This window comes from Vulpes lagopus, chromosome 1 (assembly GCF_018345385.1).
Source record: "Vulpes lagopus strain Blue_001 chromosome 1, ASM1834538v1, whole genome shotgun sequence".
Lineage (NCBI taxonomy): Eukaryota > Metazoa > Chordata > Mammalia > Carnivora > Canidae > Vulpes > Vulpes lagopus.
This window is the reverse complement of record NC_054824.1, coordinates 157,151,887-157,176,592: the sequence shown is the minus strand read 5'-3', so window position 1 is coordinate 157,176,592 and position 24,706 is coordinate 157,151,887. Positions and strand designations below refer to the sequence as shown.

The following is a 24,706-nucleotide window of genomic DNA, read 5'->3' as shown; positions in this document are numbered from 1 at the left end:
GACAGACAACCTTTTCTCCAGACTTTGACCAAACAACGCTTTTTCCAGACCTCGACCAGACAACCCTTTCTCCAGACTTTGACCAAACAACACTTTCTCCAGACCTCAGCAAGACAACCCTTTCTCCAGACTTTGACCAAACAACACTTTCTCCAGACCTCAGCAAGACAACCCTTTCTCCAGACTTTGACCAAACAACGCTTTTTCCAGACCTCGATCAGACAACCTTTTCTCCAGACTTTGACCAAACAACACTTTCTCCAGACCTCAGCAAGACAACCCTTTCTCCAGACTTTGACCAAACAACGCTTTTTCCAGACCTCGATCAGACAACCTTTTCTCCAGACTTTGACCAAACAACGCTTTTTCCAGACCTCGATCAGACAACCTTTTCTCAGACCTCGACCAGACAACCCTTTCTCCAGACCTCGACAGACAACCTTTTCTCCAGACCTCAGCCAGACAACCCTTTCTCCAGACCTCAGCAAGACAACCCTTTCTCCAGACTTCGACCAAACAACGCTTTTTCCAGACCTCGATCAGACAACCTTTTCTCCAGACCTCGACCAGACAACCCTTTCTCCAGACTTCGACCAAACAACGCTTTTTCCAGACCTCGACCAGACAACCCTTTCTCCAGACTTTGACCAAACAACGCTTTTTCCAGACCTCGATCAGACAACCTTTTCTCAGACCTCGACCAGACAACCTTTTCTCCAGACTTTGACCAAACAACACTTTCTCCAGACCTCAGCAAGACAACCCTTTCTCCAGACTTTGACCAAACAACGCTTTTTCCAGACCTCGATCAGACAACCTTTTCTCCAGACCTCGACAGACAACCTTTTCTCCAGACTTTGACCAAACAACACTTTCTCCAGACCTCGACCAGACAACCTTTTCTCCAGACCTCAGCAAGACAACCCTTTCTCCAGACTTTGACCAAACAACACTTTCCCCAGACCTCAGCCAGGCAACTCTCTCTCCAGACCTCGACAGACAACCTTTTCTCCAGACCTCGACAGACAACCTTTTCTCCAGACTTTGACCAAACAACACTTTCTCCAGACCTCAGCAAGACAACCCTTTCTCCAGACCTCGACCAGACAACCTTTTCTCCAGACCTCAGCAAGACAACCCTTTCTCCAGACTTTGACCAAACAACACTTTCTCCAGACCTCGACAGACAACCTTTTCTCCAGACTTTGACCAAACTTTGCCTTATCCAGACCTTGGTCAGGTGCCATCTCTCACACCATCTCCTACCCTAAATAATGCTTTTCCACCAGAGGAACTTAATCCACCAGTTGTAGTAGGTCTCAGTGCAAATGATGGAGATTATATTGAGATTATTCCAAGGCAGAAGGAAGAGAGCAGTGAAGAATACTCTGCTGAAATTGGTTATGTGACCTATGATGACCCTTACCAAACTGACACTAGGACAGACATTAACTCCTCCAGAAATCCTGACAACATTGCAGCATGGTACCTCCGCAGCAACAATGGAAACAGAAAATATTATTACATTGCTGCTGAAGAACTATACTGGGATTATTCAAAATTTGCTCAAAGGTTTGACCAAATTTCCTCCTTTTATATTCTCATTTTCCACTACTGCTAAAAAGATTGCTACAGTCCAAGGAAATAATTCTGGGTAAATTTGACCAAACAACACTTTCTCCAGACCTCGACAGACAACCTTTTCTCAGACCTCGACCAGACAACCCTTTCTCCAGACCTCGACCAGACAACCTTTTCTCCAGACTTTGACCAAACAACGCTTTTTCCAGACCTCGATCAGACAACCTTTTCTCCAGACTTTGACCAAACAACGCTTTTTCCAGACCTCGACCAGACAACCTTTTCTCCAGACCTCGACCAAACAACCTTTTCTCCAGACCTCAGCCAGACAACCCTTTCTCCAGACCTCAGCAAGACAACCCTTTCTCCAGACTTTGACCAAACAACACTTTCTCCAGACCTCGACCAGACAACCTTTTCTCCAGACCTCAGCAAGACAACCCTTTCTCCAGACTTTGACCAAACAACACTTTCTCCAGACCTCGACCAGACAACCTTTTCTCCAGACCTCGACCAGACAACCTTTTCTCCAGACTTTGACCAAACAACACTTTCTCCAGACCTCGACAGACAACCTTTTTAACTTGGCTAATAGAATCACTCATTTAATAACTCTTTTTTTTTTTTAAACTTTTTTTATTATTCATTTATGATAGTCACACAGAGAGAGAGAGAGGCAGAGACACAGGCAGAGGGAGAAGCAGGCTCCATGCACCGGGAGCCCGACGTGGGACTCGATCCCGGGTCTCCAGGATCGCGCCCTGGGCCAAAGGCAGGCGCCAAACCGCTGCGCCACCCAGGGATCCCCATTTAATAACTCTTTAATGAATGCTTATTCTCTCCTAAGCATTGTGCTAAGTGCTGAGACTCTAAAAGAGAATGTAAATATACATGACTCCTGTCCCCATGGAATTTGTGTCTAGTTGGGTGGGTGGATATGAATTTATTGCTCACATAAATAAGTGTAAAATATAACTAGCTAAAGACTGAGAAGGAAAGGTAGATACATGGTGATATGAGACTTGAGGAATCTGACCCTGAAGGAGTGGCATTTGACCTGAGATCAGAAGATGAATAGGAATGAACCAGGCAAGAAGTAGAGAGGAGAGAACAGTCTAGACAGAGAGAAAAGCATGATGAGGCCCTGTGGAAGAAGGAAGTCCTCAAGCATGTGTAGTTGGAGCTCAAGAAGAGAGTGAGTGCTAAGAAAGCACTAGCTCTGCAAAGACCAAATGCCACTAGGTTTTGTAGGCCATGGGAAGAATTTTGGTGTTTATCCAAAGATCAATGAGAAACACTTCAAAAGTTCTAAGCCATTCCTTGTTTCCTGGAATATGTCAGTTCCTTTCCTGGACCTTGTTACTTTCATTTTTTAAATAAAGGTGTTACACCAAATGGCCCCCAAGATCCTCTTCAGATTTAACGTTGCAGGGTTCCAGCCACCCTTCAACCACAGAGCTGAAGGAGTTCATGCAAGTTTGTAAGTGTCCTAACTTACAACAGAGGGTTTCTAAGGAATCCATATACATTTTTAAAAGAGTTTTCAATTCAATTCTGCTTAACGATGGAAAGCCATAATGGGCTGGACTCTGTATTCTTGGATAACAATATAGAGAAAGAAGAGAGAGAGGGACAAGGGGCAAGGTTCTACAGGTTCTCTGGGACACAATGTGGTGACCATGCTTAAACTGTCTAACTATAGTACACAGCTTTTACAGAAGCTTACAGTTACACTAAAAATCAAAAACCAAAGTGTAATTAGAGTAAGGAGACACAATGCATGGTATGGCTTACAGAAATTATTTCATTAATCTGCATCCTGGCATTTCCATATAAGAACTCTGTTAGTTTAAAACACATTTTCAGGGTGCCTGGGTGGCTTAGTCAGTTAAGCTTCCAACTCTTGATTTCAGTTCAGGTCATGATTTCAGGGCTATATCAGGCTCCACACTGGGCATGGAGCCTGCTTAAGATTCTCTCTCTCCCTCTTCCTCTGTTCTTCTTCCTCTAAAATACAATAATAAAACACACACACACACACACATACACATTTTCCCATTGTTATATGAGAATAAATAGTTTATCTAGGGATTTCTAAGAGAGGCCCTAAAGGAGTAAGATTCAAGGCCTTTCCAAAGTGGAAAGGAATGGAACCAATTCCTTCAAAATCTTATATACCATTCCAGATATGCAACCCATGTTTATGGCAGTCAAAGTTGCTTTGCTTGTCCCCATGTGTTCTGTGAAACTATGTTATGCTCAGAGTCTGGATGGATGGGGCCAGTGGTCCAGGAAGACTGGAAGGAAGGCAGCATGGGATTCTCCTGGTGCATAAAAAATACTATGAGACTAATGGAGGAGCTTTTGGCCTGCTTCCACAGGCTTGAGAAATTTAAGAGTCAGTGAGAAAATATGATGTGCTCTGGCCCCAGACGGGGCTGGTGAATTACACAAGGAATAATCTGATTTAACAAAGCAAATGTGAGAATGGCTACTTTCAGAGTACAAACTGCCACCTAGTGGCCTTCACAGGGGTGACAATTGTCACCTGACAGCCCCAAGCCCTGGCACTATCCCATTGCATGGCTTTGTCTGCTGCTGATATTAAAATTTGCGATATGAATATATGATTATATTTGTTCATTCATTAATGCATTAAACAAAAATCTATCAAGTACCTACTATGTGCCAGGTAACTTGTGAGGTACTAGAAATAAAACAGTGAGCAAACTAGGTATGATTCCTGACCTCATGGGGCTTTCACTCTAGTATCAGAGTCAGATTTTAATAGATAATATCACAAATAAATGACATATAATTTACCATATATACTAGAGAAATATAAAAATACTACAAGAATATACTATATATACTCTGACAATACTATGGAAACTTAAAGAATGATATAGAGAGATTTGGCCTAGTCTAAAAGTTCATAGGAAAACAACCTAAGCAATGATATGCGAACTAGGATCTGAAGGATATTTACTGGTTTAAGTTTTTACTCATTATATTCTCATTCATGTGTTCCTCAAGTATTGATTAATGCTAGATACTATACCCAAAACAGGGATAATTCCCCTAATTCTTTGAATGGTCTTTCATTTGTTCTTTTAAACAAATACCATTCTTAATTATTTTAGTGACGATGTCGATGACCATATACATGCTCAAGAGAACACCGTATACAAGAAAGTAGTCTTTCGAAAGTACCTTGATAGCACTTTTACCAAACGTGATCCTTTGGGGGAGTATGAAGAGCATCTCGGCATTCTTGGTCCTGTTATTAGAGCTGAAGTGGATGATGTTATTCAAGTAAGTCATCTTTTGAGCATTGCTAAGATCATCAGAGGAATTTTCACAAGCACCAGAGGGTTGTAGCAGCGAAAGGGGCAAGAGGGCTATAGGTAATTTATTTTCCAAAATTAACAAATAATTACATTTCTCTTCAGAGACTGCTTGCCAAGTAATTTGATAATCTTCAAGAAAAAAAATGGTCTCAAAAAAAAAGAAAAGAAAAAAATGATCTCATGATTTTATTTTGGCCTTTGCTGAGCTCCTGTTCATTCTGTAAGGGCCAAATATGTTTTCCCTAAGAAACTGTCTTTACTACACAACCTCTCCTGCACATTCAACCCAATTGCTCCTTTCGCGTTGGTGGTATAGTGGTGAGCATAGCTGCCTTCCAATTGCTCCTTTCAAGCATCCCCATCTAACCCCATTCATACTTTGTTTACACACTTTTGGTCTCTATATTTATAACTTGAATCCACATGTGTAGGTGTCTTCATCAGGAGGTTGAAAGCGTATTGTGAGCAAGATCCAAAGCTCATTCACCTTCAAATCTGCAGCACCTGCTGTGATCATTTCATTTGTGCCTAATGTCAATACTTCTGTTTTGAGCCAAAGAACAAACATGTTTGGGGTTTCTAGGGTAAGCTGCTTGGGCCCTATCTGACTCACAGTTGTAAAAACTAGATGACATAATGTATATGTTACTTTGTACTTGTATGCAATTAATATATCTTACTGTATATAGATCTAAGTCTCTAACCATCCACTTTTGCTTATAATATGACCATTTTTTTAAATTTGGATTTTTGTTGAACTTAAGTCCATTTGTGGATCATTCTTTTTTCTAGGTTCGTTTTAAAAATTTAGCATCCAGACCATACTCTCTTCATGCCCATGGGCTTTCCTATGAAAAATCATCAGAGGGAAAGACTTATGAAGATGACTCTCCTGAATGGTTTAAGGAAGATAATGCTGTTCAGCCAAATAGCAGTTATACGTATGTATGGCACGCCACCACACGATCTGGGCCGGAAAATCCTGGCTCTGCCTGTCGGGCATGGGCCTACTACTCAGCAGTAAACCCGGTAGGCATACTGATTGAAAGTTTTTGTCATTTCCCTAACCTTATGACGTGAGTCCACCAAACGGAAGAGTCAAATGATTTCTCGTTAAATGTCTTGCTCTCCATGAGGAATGTGTAAGGATATTGGGTAACAGTCTATAGCTATTTGTCTTCAGATGATTGTGGGAGAGTAGCAGGTGTTCAGTGGAGAGGAGGGAGGAGTATTGAAATGGTTGACCCCAGTCAGAGTGACTACCTTTGCAGAGGAAGACATTGATTTGCAATTTCCTTGAGCAAGTTTTAGCTTTCTTTTGTTCTTTCTTTATGAAAGAACTGCAAAATCAAGGTGGCTTCATTTGGGGCATGGTAGAGAGAGAGAGAGCACAGACAGATTTCAATCCCTATGCTGTCACTTACCATGTGAGCCTAAGATAATTACTTGATCTCACTCAGCCTCAGTTTCTAAAGCTAAAAATGAGAAAACAGTAGATAGCACACAATAAACACTTGGTAATGTTTGCTTAATAAGTGAGCTTATTTTTATTAAACAGGATTGTTGTCTGAATTAAATAAGATACTACCAGCAAAATATTTGCTATGAGAGTAGATGCTCAATAAATAGTAATTAAAATAGTACTGATATTTTCATTAACATTATCATTACTGACATGCCGAGATAAAGGACTAATCAGATAAAGGACTATGAGTGCTACAAAATCAGATGATACCCATGCTTAATAAGCTACTCATCTATAATCTTCAAATTCAGAGCCCCTGAGGTTTCCTCTTCTCTATAAATCAGAGATTACCAAAAAGCAAAGGAAATCCTGAGAAAGAGAAAATCTGTGAAATTTGCATCTACTGTCTTCCAGGAAAAGGATATCCATTCTGGCTTGATAGGTCCCCTTCTGATCTGTCGAAAAGGAGTACTTGATAAGAGCAACACACCCATGGATATAAGAGAATTCGTCTTACTTTTTATGGTCTTTGATGAGAAGAAGAGCTGGTACTATAAAAAGAAGGCCCAGTCCCCAAGGTCCTGGAGACTTACATCATCAGAAGCAAAACACTCTCATGAGTTTCATGGTATTTTCCTTTGACTTTGATCTAATCTCTGAACTAAATCACAAGGGGTGACTGTGATTCTTGCCCTAGGTCTTCATAAAATTAGACAAAAGGTGCTTCTGAAAAATTGGGAGCTACAACCCACCGCTGGTCCTTAAATGTCTGAGGGCTAATGTCACCCGGCAGGTGGCACTGCACATAAAGGACCCAGAGAAGGTCTGAAAGCTAGCACGGGAGACCAACCAACAAAAAGCCAGTGTGCCACAGCTGGTAGCATGAATCAAAAAGCATTAGCATTACTCTGCAGTGTAAACAGTTAATAAACCTGTCTTTGATCACTAAAGGAACAATCATTTATTTAGAAAAAGTAATTACCCATATGTACTTTCTAAAGAAGAATGATGGTGACAGTTCCAGCTCTCAGAAGTTCCCAGGTGGCATCCGAAGCATCTAAAATAGAACAAGATAGAACACTGGGTAGTTGAGTGATAGGAGAATCATGTCAAGGGAGCATTTGTCAGGGAGTGAGAAAAGCATATGTACCCTGAACTCCATTCAGGAATTTTGTCTGTTAAGTGTCCACTGAGTTAAAAGTAGTTTTAGAGAAAGATAGAATTTAGGATTTGGTGAACAACAAAGAGAATGACTTGGGGGTTAGAGAATAAATGGAAACTGATAAGCACTGTTTTCAGATTTTGGTGAATGTAGGGGATGGCTGAAAGATTTCTGACATGAAGGATCTATGCTTTGGGTAGGGGTCAGTCATTCCATGTAACAGGAAAGGAGAAAGTTGCTATTGCTTAAGGAAAAATAATAATAATAATAATAATAATAATAATAATAATAATAAAGACATACACAACATCCACTTCACTGCCACCATAATTCACCAAGGCTAAGTAGGTCTATACTGCCCCCTCTGGCCCATTTACACTTGGGCTGCCCTTCTTAACTCTACTTTTCTCATTAAACTTCTGTTCATGTGGAATACAATCTGATCTCACCCATATCAACACTTTGGAGTAGAGACGTAAACAATATGATTTATGATCTGCTCTAAAACCCTACCCCCTGACTGCTTATGGCACAAGGTTAAAAAGATTCTATTAGGTGTTCTAAAATAGAATCAGTGGAAAGCTAACTGATAAACTCCAAGCAGAACTTCCTTTTCTCTTCTCCTACCATTTCTAGGCTTTTTAATCCATGACACTGGTCTTGGGGGTGGGAAGCAAACTCTCTTGAAATCTCCCAACCTCATGGGAAAGCATAGGCCTCAGAATCAGATCTGCTGGTCTCTTGGCTATCCTGTGATGTCTGAGAACCCTCAAGCCACTGCTTCCCAATTCCTCAAAGAAAGAGTAAAATACATCCAGTATGGTTTAGTTTTAAATGCATTGTAGTTGAAGTCTCTGTAATTGGGTAATCCCCATGGTATAGTATTTATCAGGGTATTTGATTGAGCAGACCACCTGAGTTCCCAGCTTCAGACTCAGCACCTGGCCTTTGCAGTATGCGCTCAGTAATTGTTTACTGAATTAGTGAATAAATGAACAAACTCTATCACTCAGTTTAATTTATCAAATGTTTACTGAGCACCTGCTATGTTGAGTGTCTACATTCCATATCCTAATGTAATGATTTAGCAATGCTGACCTGATAATCACTTGAGATCTATTTCCTGCCCTGATGAGGGAGTAAGGCCTGGCATTAGGAGTGGGAAGGTAGGTGCTCTCATGCCTGGGTGCCAAGATGATCTCAACTCCTCTCCCTCCCCGAATTCACTTGCTCAGTTCCTGAAATTCCATCGTAGTTCTTTTAACTTTAGAACAATATCACTAATAAAAACTTCACTCACTTCAATCTCAGTTAAATGCATGGGAGCCCAAAGCTATATCATTAAAATTTTGTATTATTTTTTAAGGTGATTAAGCTCACCAGATGATTTAAGCACACACACTCATTCACACACACATACACACACACATACATTCTCACATATGTTTCACTGAGCAGAGAGTGGATGAAGCCTGAGAACCCTTGACATTTAAGCTGGGAAAAGGGCAGAGGAGCTATCATACAAATGAATAAACATGAACCTCAGTGGTCTGCCTTCCTGATTTTGCCTGGAACTATCTCTAAATTTAGGCAGCCTTGCAATGATGTTTTGTGTACCCCCTCACTCTCTTTCCTCTAACCACTGGAGTCACTTATCTGGCTCATATTTGTGTTTTTGTAGCACAGGAAAACCTACACTGTAAATGTCAAGGGTAAGTGAGTGAAATACAGAGCAAGGGAAGTGTGAAGTGGGGGTTGGAGAGTGATAAACTGCAGGAAACTGCTGTTGGCTAGTGTGAAGAGGACGTGTTTTAGCCTCTCACTGATATCAGGACACACAGGGGTCCTTATTGTGCCTGGGTAGTCACAGCGACAGGAAGATGGGTGGTAGCTGGGATGCCTCAGACCTCCTTACTCGCCTCTCTGCTGGTGTACACAGATTTCTAACTGATCGCAACTCTCTGTCCTTTCAGCCATCAATGGGATGACCTACAACTTGCCCGGCCTGAGAATGTACGAGCAAGAGTGGGTGAGGTTGCATCTGTTGAACATGGGCGGCTCCCGAGACATCCATGTGGTTCATTTTCATGGCCAGACCTTGCTGGAAAATGGCACTCAACAGCACCAGCTAGGGGTCTGGCCCCTGCTGCCTGGTAAAGAAGTGCACAATAAAAAGAGGTCCCTGATGAAAAATGGCTAGAGGAGGCAATCTTGGCAACTGTCACTGTCCCTCATTCCCTCCTGTGCATTTACTGCCTAAGAGTCAGGCATGGGTTCTGGCAGAGATCACGAGCAGAGACTTATCCTCAAACAAAATACAGAGTACAAAAGAGCCAGCTAATGCGTTCACTATTTATAGCACCACACAGGCTAAATCTCTTTTCCCAGCTAAATGTGTGGTTCAACTCAGTTCTACAAAGATGGTATGTCTTATGCAGTTTTCTCCAAACCACTCTGGGTCACTTAGGCCAGGTCTTAAACAGATTACGAAATGAATCCCACACGGCTCAGGCAGCGAAAGCTTTCTGTTGGTTGGGAAGGAGATTAAAAACTTCCTAGGGTTTAGGGATTCTTGCATTCTTGAATTCTATTCCTCACACTCTCACTCCGATATCTTTGGGCAAACAGCTACAGGAATCTTAATCTTAAACTGACTCATGAGGCTGTTTGGTAGGAGGGGGAATTTTTTAATGATCACAAAAGCTAAAGAATAAGAAGGGTAGTTAGAGCTTTTCGTGTACAAAATAATGAGAAGGTTTTAAAAAAAATCACAAAGGATTTTTATGTGCCAACGAGTTGTTTGTAGGTGTATCTCTGTGTGAGTAGGGGTATGAGTGCTAGATGCCATGGACTCTCAAACTGTAACAGGCATAGTAAAATTCTCAGAAGCTGGTTAAAATGCAAATGCTAAGGCAGAGATTTTGCTTTCAAAGACTTTGATCTGCTAGATCTTGGGCAGGTGCCAGAGACACTGCATTTTTCACAAGTAGCCTATCTTCCACAAATGCTGTGAGAAGCTAGTGAAGGCAGACAGGCATCCCTTGCCAGTACTTTGGATGGAGAAGTTGCTATGTGAGTCAGCCTCAGAAAGGTACAGCAGGTCCAATTGGGACTGGTTTGGTTAAGGATGGGGAAAGGGTATTCTTGTTTGCTTCATTCAGGCTGTGGCTCACTAATAAAGCTATAAAGACTCACTCTGTTAAAATCAGAGATGGAGGGGATTAGGCCAGACTTATTCCTGACTTTTCACTGGATGTAAAATTGCCAGATGGGTCCCCCTTCCCACAAGCCTGTGTGAAACACTGAGAAGCTGGAATTGGCTGGCCCATCTAAACCTTCAAATCTAAATACCTGTATTGGAGTGTGGGAGGCTAGAATCTTTTTCTGGTATTAAAGGAGGATGACCATCAGCTATTAATTTTAACTCACAATCTGGAAAATAGACATGAATTACAGTCAGCAGAATTTCAGAATTAACTGGCAATGGGAAGCATTAAATATCAGAATGGACAATCAGAAGTTTCAGAAATGTCATTCTTTCAGTGATTTTCTGAAACAATTTATGTGCATCTCTATCCAAATATGTAAAATTAATAGGAAACCTGAAAATATGGGAGAAGAATGTTTGACTTTAATTTTCTCATAAAAAAGAAAAAACTAATGAAATAAAGGGAGAGAAAGGAAACATGTACAGTAGTCTTGAGGCCCAATGATAAGTCATTCAAGGTTGTTTTAATACTTAGAACTCAGAAACTGTATTATGCATGGGTTAGCTTGTGATGTTATGTGTAGATAAATGAAAGTTTCTTTCTAGTAAGGGGTGTTGGAGATTTTTTAAGGTCCTGGGGCAATTTATTTTTACTAATGTATATGTGTATTGCTGTTTTGTTTTTATCTGTTCATTTACACCTCTGGTCCTGCCTAAAGAGAATAGATCATTTTTCATTTATTTTCTAAAGCCTCTTGTGGTGCAGGGATGTTAGGATTCTTTGATAGCTGCCAACTAATATTGTTAACTTGGGGTGGTTAACGTCCTTCACTGTCTATTTTAGGTTCATTTAAAACTCTTGAAATGAAGTCATCAAAACCTGGTTGGTGGCTCCTCAACACAGAGGTTGGAGAAAACCAGAGAGCAGGGATGCAAACACCATTTCTCATCATAGACAGAGGTACCATCCAAGAGCCACATGATATTTTTAGCCGGAGGGTCCCTGCTAGAACATTATTAACTTTTAGATTGGAAATATTGAGCTCTGAGAACTCTGCATGACAGAGGCATCATGTATACCAGTAACCACTTTTATTCTGACCCATCATCTGATTGCACTGCAAACATGAGTCTTCCAGGAAACTTAAATCACATGTTTCAGCCCAAAGGCATTCTTCTCAGTTGGGGAACCAATATAAAGTATCTTCCTTCATGATGTGTAATTCGTGGGAAAGAGAATGCGAGAATTTTCCAGTCTCCTAGAATAGAGAGGGGAAAAGATACCAGGAATTCAACAATGACTGGGATAGTCTCTGAACTTGGCATTTCAGTATTTGAGAAATCATTTCCATCTGTCTACCCCTCCAGCCAAGCAAGTCAGCCAGCCAGCATTTATGAAGTATCTGTTAAGTAGCAAGTACCGTGTCAATATCCAGATATCTCAGTAGCTGGCATTTTCTTTTGTGATCAGAATGTAAATAACTCCGTAACTTTCAAGTCAACTTTTGGGAATGTAGACTTATAAGGGGTAATACTTCATGTTGTATAATTGTTTATTTCAAGATATAAACTGATGGAAATCAGTTTAAAACTAATTGCTTCAGGATTTCCATGTTTTCCTCTAGGATGTCACTATTTCTGTTAAAGCACCAGTCTTGCTAGTACATTGACCATTTTATAACCAGGCATATTTTAAGTCAGTACCTTACAAGGTAGATGAAACCAGCTCACCCACCAGGGGTATAATCTCTAGCCATGGAACTTTTACTTTGTTATGTGTATTTTCTAAGCAAAAATTATTCATTGTTCTGGTTTGCTTTGTTTTGTAGAATGTAAGATGCCAATGGGACTAAGCACTGGCATCATAGCTGATTCACAAATTAAGGCTTCTGAGCATTTGGGTAAGTAGCAGCATCATAGACTTTGGAAGCATATCCTACAGTTATGCAGTACACAGCCTGAAAAACAACCCATGACAACCCTGCCTATTTAATCTATGGATCATGACTCCCCTCCAGGCTTTTCTCTACCACATGGTAAAGCAGCTCCATCTTGAGGTGCTCATCTGGTAGAGGAAGGAGCAATATGATAGGCACTAAAACCTGTTGGCACTCCTTGATCACTGTCACCCTCTCTGGTGTATAATGTTCCCAAAGAGTCTGTCCCAGGAAAGACCAAGAGCGAGGGGTCCTCAGAATCTCTACACAAGCAGTACAACCTCTCAGCGGGGATTGAACAAGGAGTGAATTCCTTACTCTTAATATCATGTACCTGTTTCCAAAACTTTCCCCATTCATCCTCGTCCCAGGTTTGATCACAAGTGTAATATTCCAGCCAGATTTACAAGGTCTTATGGCCAGATACTATTCTCCCTGTTAATAGGGCTCTTTCTTGTGCCAACCACTCACCCATTCAAGAAACTTTGCTGATCACCCAGTCTGTCAGGATTTCCTAAATTTCCTCTCTCTGCCTCAAATCCCTACCCAGGACCAAGAGGTCAGTTTCAAGGGATCATGAGGCTCCCATAAGTCCTTCCACGTCCTCCCCATAAGCAAGCACACTCAGCAACAACCACATTAACATAAGTGAGAAAAGATAAACACAACTTCTGTACAAGAAAGGAGGTGGGTGGTAGTTGACAACTGACCAAGCAGACCTGAAGATTTCATCACCATGAACTGACTTAGTAGCTGAGGCCTATGTCAGCTGTCTGGTCTCTTAAATTCAGTAGAAGCTCCTGCAGAGATCTGGTCTTCCACTGGGACTAAACTTACTTGGGAAATTGCTAGTTATATGTTTTTGTTTTTTAATTCAAAATATTTTTTTTTCTGTTTTGGACTTAGGTTATTGGGAGCCCAAATTAGCAAGATTAAATAATGGTGGGTCATATAATGCTTGGATCCCAGAAAAACCTTCAACAGAACTTGACTCTAAACCTTGGATCCAGGTATATTTTATAAACCTGACAATATTTACAGTACCATTATAATAAAGTGACAGTGATTTAATAATTTCTCTTTGTTGTTCTTGCAATGTTCTAGGCACTATCCTAAGTACTTTACATAGTCAAAATGAACCATATGAGGTTAGTTCTAGTAATACCCTAGATATCTTTTTCACAGATGCAAAAACTAAGGCACAGAGGACTAATTACCTGCCAAAAGTCACATACAGCTGGATTTAAGTCCAGGTACCCTGTGCTCAACTACGGATTGTATCTAGCCATTTTATTAGTTTGCTAAGAACTTTTTGGTGCTGACTTTTTGGTTCTAAAGAAAGCTGGTTACACAAAGAATTAAGGAGGGACTTAATTGTGTGACTTGTTGACAAGAACAGTTCTGTTTAATGGCTTTGCTATATTGCAGATAGACATGCAGAGGGAGGTCGTGTTAACAGGGATCCAGACACAAGGTGCCAAACAGTATCTGAAGTCCTACTACACCATGGAGTTCTATGTGGCATACAGCTCTGACCGGACAAACTGGCAGATCTTCAAAGGCAACAGTACAAAGAATGTGATGGTCTGTGTGCCTCGTTTCTTTCTGAATCTCAAGACACACCCTGGGGTCACTAGGTTACTATGACTATGCCTATCACTATGTCTTTTTTAAAAATAGCTTTCTGGAAAAAAAAATACCTTTCTGGATGGGAGAAATACAAATGTCTTTCTTCGGGCCTTATGCAAGAAAGTGGCAAAATGAGGGTCTGGTATTACAAGTTAAAGTGATAAGTCTGACCTGAGACTCCAAAACTCCACAAAAAGCCCACTTTTTGATCAAACTAAATACCCAGATTTCTCAGGTTGGCAGATGGTGTAGGACAGAGTAGAATATCTGGTCTTGTGCTTTTAAGGAGCTCACACTAAAAACTGGCCTCCAAGAGTTTTGATTATACTAACTTTTACATTTTATTTTATTCTTTATTTCAGTGGACTTGAAGGAAATAGCAATGTTAATGCCAGTTATGCTCGGAAGCAGTGTGCTTTTCAGACTTTTTTTCTGCTCTGCCTTAGGAATGACAATCCCTTTCTGGGTCTTTCAGAGGCTCAGCCAGAATTATTCCCAATATCCCATGTGTACCAGTCCCAAACTCCTTCATAACCCCCTTTCCAAAGAGAACTATCAGAATGTAAGGAGTCAGTCTGCCATTATTATGCTGATAACTTTAAATCTGTTTCATTTTTCCTGTAAATCATTGACTATTTTTCTAGTATCTGTATTATTAGCTATCTCTAATAATAAATTATTTGCACTATACCTTAGAATAGATCCTGAAAATCTCAACTTATACTTCCTACTAATCAGTTTTGGAGAGAACACAGATTACAGTTAGAGTTCATAGCTTAAAGACGTTAGTACTTATATTCATGAGGAATGTTGGTGTATAGTTTTATTTTTTTGTACTCTCTGGTTTTGATATCAGAGTAATACTAGCTTCATAAAATGATTTGGGAAGCATGCTCTTCTGTCTTTTGGGAAAGATTTTCTAGAGTTGGTAGTTGGTGTTCTTTAAATATTTGTAGAATTCACCAGTAAAACTACATGGGCCTAGTGGTTTCTTTTCCAGGATATTTTTTTTTAGATTATTTATTTATTCATGAGAGAGAGAGACAGAGAAAGAAGAGAGAGAGAGAGGCAAACACAGGCAGAGGAAGAAGCAGGCTCCATGCAGGGAGCCTTATGTGAGACTCAATCCCGGGTCTCCAGGATCAAGGCCTGGGCTGAAGGCAGCACTAAACCGCTGAGCCACCCAGGCTGCCCCAGGATCTTTTAAATTATGAATTCAATTTCTTTACTAGTTACTGGCTGTTCAAATGATCTATTTCATATTGGATAAGTTGAGATAGTGCTTTACAATAATTGATCCATTTCCTCTAAGTTGTTAAATTTATGTGGATAGAGGTGTTTGTAGTATTCTTTTATGCTTTTGATGTCTGTAGAGTCTACGGTGATATTGCCTATTGAATTTGATATTAGTAATGTGCATCTCTTCTCATTTTACTTTCTCATTCTTGCTAGATATTTGCCTTATTTTTTTGCCTTATTTTTTTTAATCTTTTCAAAGAACTAGCTGTTTCACTGCCTTTATCTATTATTTTTCTGGTCTTCAGTCTTGCTTCCCTTCTCTTCTGTTTTAGCTGAATCTTTCTGACACTGGTCCAGCGAGGAAAGGGGCAGGGGCACACCTCATCACTGCCAGGTAGACTTCGAAGTCCAGCTTCCCCAATGAGGGAGGACCACTCCTCTTTGCTGTTGGGTGGAAATGGGATAGTCTTCACTGGTACTACAGTGGTAGGAGCCTTATTAGCAGCTGGCGGAGATGAAAATCCTGGGTTCCTATTTGGCTTTCTCTGATGCAATCCCAGTGAGTGTTTGGAGGTGTCTTGTTACAGTTTTATGAGCATGGAAGTCTAGGCTCTCCAACTTGGCCTTTACTGCTCTGGGTGGAGGAAGAGCCACAGTGTTTTCTATAATGTTTAGTTAGAAGTAGAGCAATTATTGTCTGAAAATTTTCTGTCTTTCTAGACTGGTCTTTCCTGGTTGTGTGACTGGAGGAAGGAAGCTTTCACCAGAACTTTATTTTGTCTGTACTCATTGGTGTTTCCTGGTTGCTGGCTTCTTCACTTCCCAGTCTGGGATATATGAGACAAAAATAAAACCTGGGGAGCCCACCACCATGTTGTTCCTTGAGTCCCAAGGACGCTAGCCAGTCTGCCTTCTTCTCTCCACCTTTCAGAGGCTTCTTATGTTGTAGCTGTACTCAGCAGGAGATACAAGGCAAAGTATATGTACACCATCTTCCTGAATTGAAAATATCTCCAATTTCTTAAGACCAAGGTTTAATTCAGGCCACATGAAAACTTAATATGACAATATTAAGTTAAACTGAAATTTTATTATAAAATTACTTTATAGATAATTGTTTAATAACTAAGCTTTCTTTTTTTTCCTCTAGTATTTTGATGGCAATTCAGATGCCTCTACAATAAAAGAGAATAATTTTGACCCACCTATTGTGGCTAGATATATTAGGATCACTCCAACTAGATCCTATAATAGACCTGCTCTTCGATTGGAGCTGCAAGGTTGTGAGGTTAACGGTAAGGAACTAAGATGTATTATGTCTTGAATGCCTCTCAGAGAATCCAGCTTTAGTAGATATGAAGAACGTGTAGAATTTTTAGTTCTCTTCAATCACAGAGGTGCCTGGTAAAAACCTTGGTGAAACAGTTTCTGCTCGGGTAAACTCTCATTGTGACCTAGATCAAGACTGGTTCTAGCAGCCAGAGGGTAGGTACCATCTCTTAACAGTACCAGGATGGCAGGGACAGTGCCCTGACCCTCCAAGGAAAAGCCCTAGCTTAGAATAACTTCCATCAGGCTATTTCAATAAGAACTAAGCTTCAGACTAGGCCTGACTCTTCCGAAGTCCACAGGTCACTCAGACTTTAATGTAATGAAAGTATCTAGCAACATTACTGTCATATATTAGATGTTCAATGAATGCTTTAAAAATCTAAAGTGCTTACCAACTTCTTGCATCATTTTTTTAAGATTGATTTATTCATTCGAGAGAGAGAGAGAGTATGTGTGTATGTGCTGGTGGGGAGGGGCAGAAGGAGAAGGAGAGAGAGAATCTCAGGCAGACTCCCTGTTCAGTGTGGAGCTTGAGGCAGGGCTTGATCTCACAACCCTGAGCCAAAATCAGGAGTTGGAGCCTTAACTGACTGAGCCACCCATGCACCCCCAAACTTCCTGAAACTGATTAAACTCTGCATTCCATTTGGCTCCCTATTTAGGTAGTCAGGCTTTTTCTATGTAAGCTGGTATTTTTCAGGGGATATAATGTGACCTGTGGTATAAATAAATCCAGGTAATCATAAATGACCATACTAAAATTCTACTATATAAAACAAAGATTTTTAAGGGTCACTGTTTTTTTCTTTCCATATGGTATATGATGTAAATGGTAGTTTACTCAGATCAGAGATTTAAACTGCTCTAAAATGTGATAATCAACACTATTAATCTATTCAAAACATTTTCTATTCAAGAAGCATTGCTTTAAAAAAAAAACCCTAATTTTCTTGATATAATCACTATTAGCAGTAGGGGTTTTTTTTAATCTTTTTTTTTTTCATAAAGAAAGATATCACTTCAAGAAAATGTCTGCATGACTTACCAACAAGAACAAAGCATCACAGAGGTGATGATGATGATGGGCAGTCAGCACTCACTCACTATGTTTCTCATGTTCACAGACAGCCTGAGGACTAACATTGAAGTGCACACATTGGCAAAATTCCCAATGGTGCATAACAGGAATCCTCAAAGAGTTTAAAATAAACTGTCGAACGTGATGACCAAGGGTCCACTGTATCTTCTTCTTTATAGCTTTTTTAAGACAGAGAAATAGAATATACTATTATATACATAGACAGTGTAGGAATATTTTCTACCTCAAAGAAAAGACAGAAGCTTCCATAGCTCTCTGAAGGAAGAAAATGAGTTTAAATATTTAGAACATGGTGTTTGGGTATCAGACTTCCTGGGCTCCAATTTAGTTTCTGATTCCTCTAGTAGTGTTACTTCAGGCAAGTTCCTTTTTCTTGCTGTGCTTTTTTTTTGTTTTCCTATTTGTAAAATGGAGGTAATTAGGAGCATCAAGTAATACATGTAGAGCCTAAAAATAGTATTTGACATGTGGGCAATAACTATCCATTGTTGGCAATGGTTGTTTTTATTGTTAGTAGAGATATTATTTCTTGTCTCCTCTGCAAGTACAAAATACCATGCAAGGAATACTGGTGGGGCATAATTAATCACATTATTTTTCTTTTGACAGGATGCTCCACGCCACTGGGCATGGAAAGTGGAAAGATAGAAAACAAGCAAATCACAGCCTCCTCATTTAAAAAATCTTGGTGGGGAGATTACTGGGAACCCTTCCGTGCCCGTCTTAATGCCCAGGGTCGTGTGAATGCCTGGCAAGCCAAGGTAAAATATGCCTATGAATGGAGTTCACTCAGTCTTCCAGAAGAAAACAAACGCCCTCACTAAAGAGAACATGGGGATCCTGGGAAATCAGAATATAATCTTCTGTTTCTGCAGATTATGATCCTATGTCTGAGAATCTAGAATATCTGTTGACTTGATAACTTTAACTCTGATTTTGGCTCAGAGAGGTTTCTTTCTTTCTTTCTTTCTTTCTTTCTTTCTTTCTTTCTTTCTTTTTTTTTAAATCATTTCTGAGTTTCTTGGTCTAGTTTTGATTTAGATCAAGGGTGGGAAAATTTTTCCGCAAAGGACCAGATAATAAATATTTTGGACTCTGTGAGCCATACGTTCTCAGTCATAACTACTCAACTCTGCCATTGTAGCAGGAAAACAGCTATAAACAATAAATAAATGAACATGGCCATGTTCTAATAAAACTTCATTTACAGAAATAGGCAGGGAGCCCAATATGGCCATTGGGCTGTAGTTTGCCAACTCCTAATTAAAACAACTCATGTTAGTGATAATTGATTTAGATTGCAACACTTTCTTTTTTCAAATTTAGCAATACTTTTCATTTTCTTAATAGTGCTATTTAGATTTCTTTGTTCCCATTTTTTTTTTGAGAACTTTGTGACTTTCCTTTAGACAGTTGGAGGCATGGCAAAATGCTGCAAAACCAGGGTTGTAAATCAGTGGCCCAAGTTTAATAAGCATCTTCCAGAGAATTATATTGTCCCTAATATTAGCCCATTGAATAATTCCAGTGACTTACTTTTAGGCTAATGGCTAATAGTTTACTCATTTTCATTTCACTCTTCAACTGACTTGAAAAATCTCAATGGCATCGAAAATCAGAATGATTCTATCAATCAACTTAACCCTTCCTTATTTTCTATCCTCTGATGTCCCTCCCTTAAGATACCTACATTCTAGTTCCCTGGACTCCATAGAATCCCAGGACCTATATTTATGTTAAGCTGCCAGTAATGGAAAGAGAGTTGTGGTGGTAGTGGAGAAAACAAAAGAACTTGGATGGGCCCCATACGGGTAGTCTTGGGAACTGACATTTGTGTCTCAAAACTAATTTCTGGTCCATCACAGACTCCACAGAATGTAAGAACGGCAAGGGGTTTACAAAGTATCCAGTCTAGTCTTTCCCTTTTAAATTTAAACACAAAAGAGATTAAATCATTTTAGCTTAGTTTGGTGGGAGAATCAGGAAGCCTATATTCCCGATAAACAGGTCATTGGCCCTCCCACCATTTGAAGCCATGCAAACACCTCATTTTGCAATTTTGCAGAGTGGTAAAAGAGACCTAAAGAAGTTAAAATAATAAAAGTAATAATGTTATATTGCATTGCATTTATATCATTGCATAAATAAAATAATAAAAAATAAAAGAAAAAGTTAAGGAGAAAGGATCTCATCCATTTTTTCCCCCAGAAAACCCTTTAGATCTATTAATGGAATAACTTTGTCACCCTACCTTGTATTTTACAGCTTTTTGGAAAACTTTGTTCTGTATGTAATCCGCTTTTAGTCTTTGTGATATAATAATGGCTTCAAAGATGAAATACTAATTCTAATTTTTAATGCCATTATTTCAAATCTGGAATTCTAAATCATAACCGTTTCACTTAATCTTCTATTAATATTAGATGTCTTTATAGGGTCTCTTTAGAGAGGCTAGACACTATGCAGGCACACATACAAACTGAGGTGTCTCTACCTCTTTTATGTCTATGAAAATTTTTTATACCTTCAAAAACCCTCTAGATATCTGCCTCTGTATCTCTAGTACAACCTGTATTGGTTACTATTCAGCCTGGTGATACACTAAGAAATCACCAAATGTCACTACAGAATGTTACAAAATTAACAAAAAAAATTAATACAATAATTTTAATTCAATCAAGTTGCTTTAAAAATGCATACAATATATGAATATATACATATATCTGTGTATAAACATATACACATACATACTTGTACACATAAGTGATGTTAAAGAAATACATCAATATTCACTATTTCATATAGAACTGAATGAGACTATGGGGCATGATGTATCCTCCAAAGGTGAAAAATTGTCTCTGATTACTCTAAAACTCAGTCCTTCTGATCCTCTTTCTCCAAGTATGTGTCAGCAAACATGTGATTAGGCATTTTGTTAGGCCAGAGACAGGATATCTATCATGCCATATCAAGTCCTAGGCATGGCTTTATCAGGTATTTCAAATATTACATTTATTTGAAATATCAGAAAAGAAGAAATTGGACTATTCCTCCTAGTTGACAGAAGTGATGGAAAGAAAAGTGAGACTTTTCTAAAATAAGTTACAGAGGATACTATTCAATCCTTTCCCAGATAACCCATCAGAAATATCATCATGGCATTTAAACAAATCTGTTTAAGAAAATAATATTTACAGATGATTTAGCAATCTAACTTTTTCTCAAGATTCATTCATTTATTCATTCAGCAATATTCACTGAATACCAACTGTGTGCTATACATTGAAACACAATAGATCCCTGCCTTCAAAGAGTAAGGGATACAAACAAATAAACCATTATTGTATAAGATATGAAATACTCTAGTAAAAGTTTATATATGCCTGCAACAACAAACAAGAGGGAACAGGGAAGTCCTTTAGGAGATAGAAAATCATAAGGGATGAGAGAAAAATGCTTTTGAGCACTGCACATTTCTGATACCTTGGTCTAAAAAATCAAAGGATTTAATATCTGCCTTATTCATGTGTCTTCATCATTTTTACAGGCAAACAACAACAAACAGTGGTTACAAATTGATCTGCTCAAAATCAAGAAAATAACTGCAATTGTAACACAGGGTTGCAAGTCTCTGTCCTCCGAAATGTATGTGAAAAGCTACACCATCCACTACAGTGACCAGGGAATGGAATGGAAGCCTTACAGGCAGAAATCCTCCATGGTGGACAAGGTATAGGGTGCTGTCCTGGCAACAACAAAGCAATTCACAAACTGCTATGAGAGAAGTACCTCTATTTGCAAATAGCTCTTTGCCTTTGACAAATATGCGCGGACATGCATCTCCTCTCTAATAAGTCCGAACCCTAGCTTGGCAGGTAGCTGGTGTGGGGACAGAGACCATGCAGACTATCTTTCAGCAGTGGCTGGGCCACCTGTGAAATAGAACAAAACACCAGGGAGAGGTATGAGCCATCATTAGCTCTGATTGAGAAAGATGGTAAACTGCTGTCTCAGTGGGCTTGCACTGCTGTAATAAATGATCATAGTTGAAAGCCACAAACACTTCTCTTTCACAGTTTTGAAGGCTGGAATCCAAGAGAAGGGTGCCAGCATGGTTGGGTTCCTGATGAAGGCTCTCTCCTTGGTTATGTCCCCCCATGGCCTTCCTTGGTGCAGGAAGAGAGATCCCACCTCTTCTCCTCTTTTTGTATTAATCCCATCAGGATGGCCCCCACCCTCACAACCTACTCTAATCCTAATTACCTCCCAAAGGCTCTACCTCCTAATACTATCCCACTGAAGATTAGGGTTTCGATGTATTATTTTGAGGGGGACACCAACATGCAGTCCATAACATGGGTCTAGAAAACCCTCCACTGTGAAATAACATCATATTAGCATTACCTTGGGTATACTTGTTATTCTTGACTGATCAAATACCCACAGCCATGAAGCATTGTGTATCATATTATTAAGCAGGAGACAGTTGTTATCCTCACTGATGAAGAAACTAATTTCTTGCAAGACGAACTATTCCATTATAGTCCTTAATTCCTTGTTTCTAAAATGCTCCTGGGGGCATATCTAAGGTGGTGAGTCTAAAATTCCAGGAAGGGAAATCAGGCTGGAGCCAGTAGGAGGGGCAACACAGAAGGGGATAAACCTTTACTGGATGCTCATCCTGGACTCAGAACTTATCTTGGTGAATGAATTTGAACTTCTCTCTCTTTTTAAGTTCCTGAGATGTTTGTTTAGTCTGTTGATTGGTTGGTTGGTCGGTTGGTTGGTTTGGCTGGTTTTATCTGTCGCTGTACTAAAGTGTCTCTATAGCTGGGTAAGCATCGTTGTCATAAACAAATAGTGACTTAGCTTCTGCTGTGTGTAAATGTTGGGGAACCTGCTGGGAATGCTAAAAGGAAAAAAAGGCATGGAACACAGTTCAAGTGAGGATAGAAGGCATTTGCCAAAAAAGAATAAGTAAAAACACATGGTTGCATTTTACTTTAAATGTTGGTGACAACTAACCACTGTCTGGCACTTACTATGCATCTGTCATATATTTACATACTTTTTGAAAAATCTTAAGGATGACTCCTGTGAGGTAAACTTTTGTTATCTCCATTTTTCTGGTGAGGAAATGGAGAATCGGAGAATATATGTCACCTGCCCAAAGTCACACAGCTACCAAGGAGCTATGGGCAGAGATGGTTTCATAACTGCTCCACAGCACCATGTCAGATGTCAAATGTCTCTATTTTTCCAGCCAGTGGGGTGGAATCCCTAAAGAGGTCTGCTAGGCATGTGATTTCATAATTGACCAAAGATCATCTTTGATAACGTATGTGTTCATTGATGTCCTCAGCTTGAACTAAAATTGCAAAAAAAAAATTATCAATAAGATTTTCATACCCATTACATCATAATTAAAGATCTTCTCATATTTTGCTTTCAGATTTTCGAAGGAAATAATAATGTGAAAGGACACGTGAAGAACTTTTTCAACCCACCAATTATTTCCAGGTTTATCCGCATCATTCCTAAAACATGGAATCAAAGTATTGCACTTCGCTTGGAACTTTTTGGCTGTGATATTTACTAGAATTGAATATTCAAAGACATAGGAAAGACTCTTAAAGTTACCAAGCCATTTAGAGAGGGAAATGTATTTTATAACTATTTTAAATATTAATAATTTTTACTATTTCCCTTTTTTCTATTAGAGAATAAAATTTTATATATGAGACTTTCACAATGTAAACTCCTCGCTACAATTCAGCCAGATGATGGCTATTAGTTCTTCATTAATCTGAATATAAATGGGAAAATATCAAGAACCAATGAGCAAATGGCTTGTCTTTCACAATGATTAAAAATGCTATGTAAAGTGATATTTGTGTAGTTACCATGCTTCATTATAGTTCTTTTAAAACTCTGCATACACTAATAAAAAGAGATATTACTTTTTTGAAAAGACATTTATAGACCTGGATAACTTTCACTCCCACCTTTAAAAAACAATGATTTAAGAGTAAAGGAAACAAGGTTTTAAATGGTTGATTTTTCTTGACATGGAGAGAAAAAAAAATCATACAATGTGAAATAATAAGTGCTTAAAACATCCTGTCTTAACTACATGACAGTGAATTTTCTGGCCCTCTGTGAGTAAAGATACCAATAAGCATGTTTTCAGTCGTCCCACCCTGTGAATCTGGCCTGGTCTTCCTTGGAACTAACCCACCTATTGATATTCAGTGAGGGATCTTTAGAGGAGGAACACAACCCAAATAACCATGGGAGAAATGAACACGTAACCTTGGCTTCATTCTAGCTGTCACTACAATGGTAGACTGTTTCAAAACAAAGTTCACCTAAGGGAAAGCTAAAACCTAAGAAACAGCATTGCAACCATTGGCCCAAAGGCAAGTGTTGGTGCTGGGACTGGCAAGCAGCTGAGGCTCTCTTCTCTGCATGGCTCCAACCTCTGCCTTCTCTCCCTTCTTTGGCAACTTCCCCTTTCCTCACTCCCTCCCCTGCGAAATTGGCATACAATGGTCCTAATAGACAGTGTGAGACTGGGGAGCTTTCTGACCTCCTTGAAGTCACATGGGATAGACGGTCACTGGTGAGGCTATCTTCCTGTGGAGCAAACCACTTCCAATCTTAATGTTCAAAGCAACAACTTTATTTTCTCTCAGGATTCTGTG

General features: G+C 39.4%; 1 protein-coding gene and 1 long non-coding RNA gene across 2 annotated transcripts in view; one reads left to right on the top strand and one right to left on the bottom strand.

The window, feature by feature from the left end:
- Nucleotides 1-23,973, top strand: part of F5 (coagulation factor V) — a 71,002-nt gene extending 47,029 nt beyond the window's left edge. The window contains 14 exon segments of the mRNA XM_041752793.1: nucleotides 1-272; nucleotides 1,184-1,572; nucleotides 4,725-4,896; nucleotides 5,724-5,960; nucleotides 6,811-7,024; nucleotides 9,532-9,711; nucleotides 11,611-11,727; nucleotides 12,596-12,667; nucleotides 13,610-13,713; nucleotides 14,132-14,287; nucleotides 16,722-16,866; nucleotides 18,612-18,763; nucleotides 21,550-21,732; nucleotides 23,455-23,973. Coding sequence (XP_041608727.1) covers nucleotides 1-272; nucleotides 1,184-1,572; nucleotides 4,725-4,896; nucleotides 5,724-5,960; nucleotides 6,811-7,024; nucleotides 9,532-9,711; nucleotides 11,611-11,727; nucleotides 12,596-12,667; nucleotides 13,610-13,713; nucleotides 14,132-14,287; nucleotides 16,722-16,866; nucleotides 18,612-18,763; nucleotides 21,550-21,732; nucleotides 23,455-23,601 — 2,540 coding nt within the window. The 3' untranslated portion in view covers nucleotides 23,602-23,973.
- On the bottom strand, nucleotides 878-2,108 carry LOC121489597. The gene is made up of 3 exons (XR_005987368.1): nucleotides 2,063-2,108; nucleotides 1,098-1,178; nucleotides 878-910 (listed from the first exon to the last, which is right to left on the bottom strand). It is a non-coding gene; the product is annotated as an uncharacterized LOC121489597 (long non-coding RNA).
- Nucleotides 23,974-24,706: the final 733 nt, after the last annotated feature.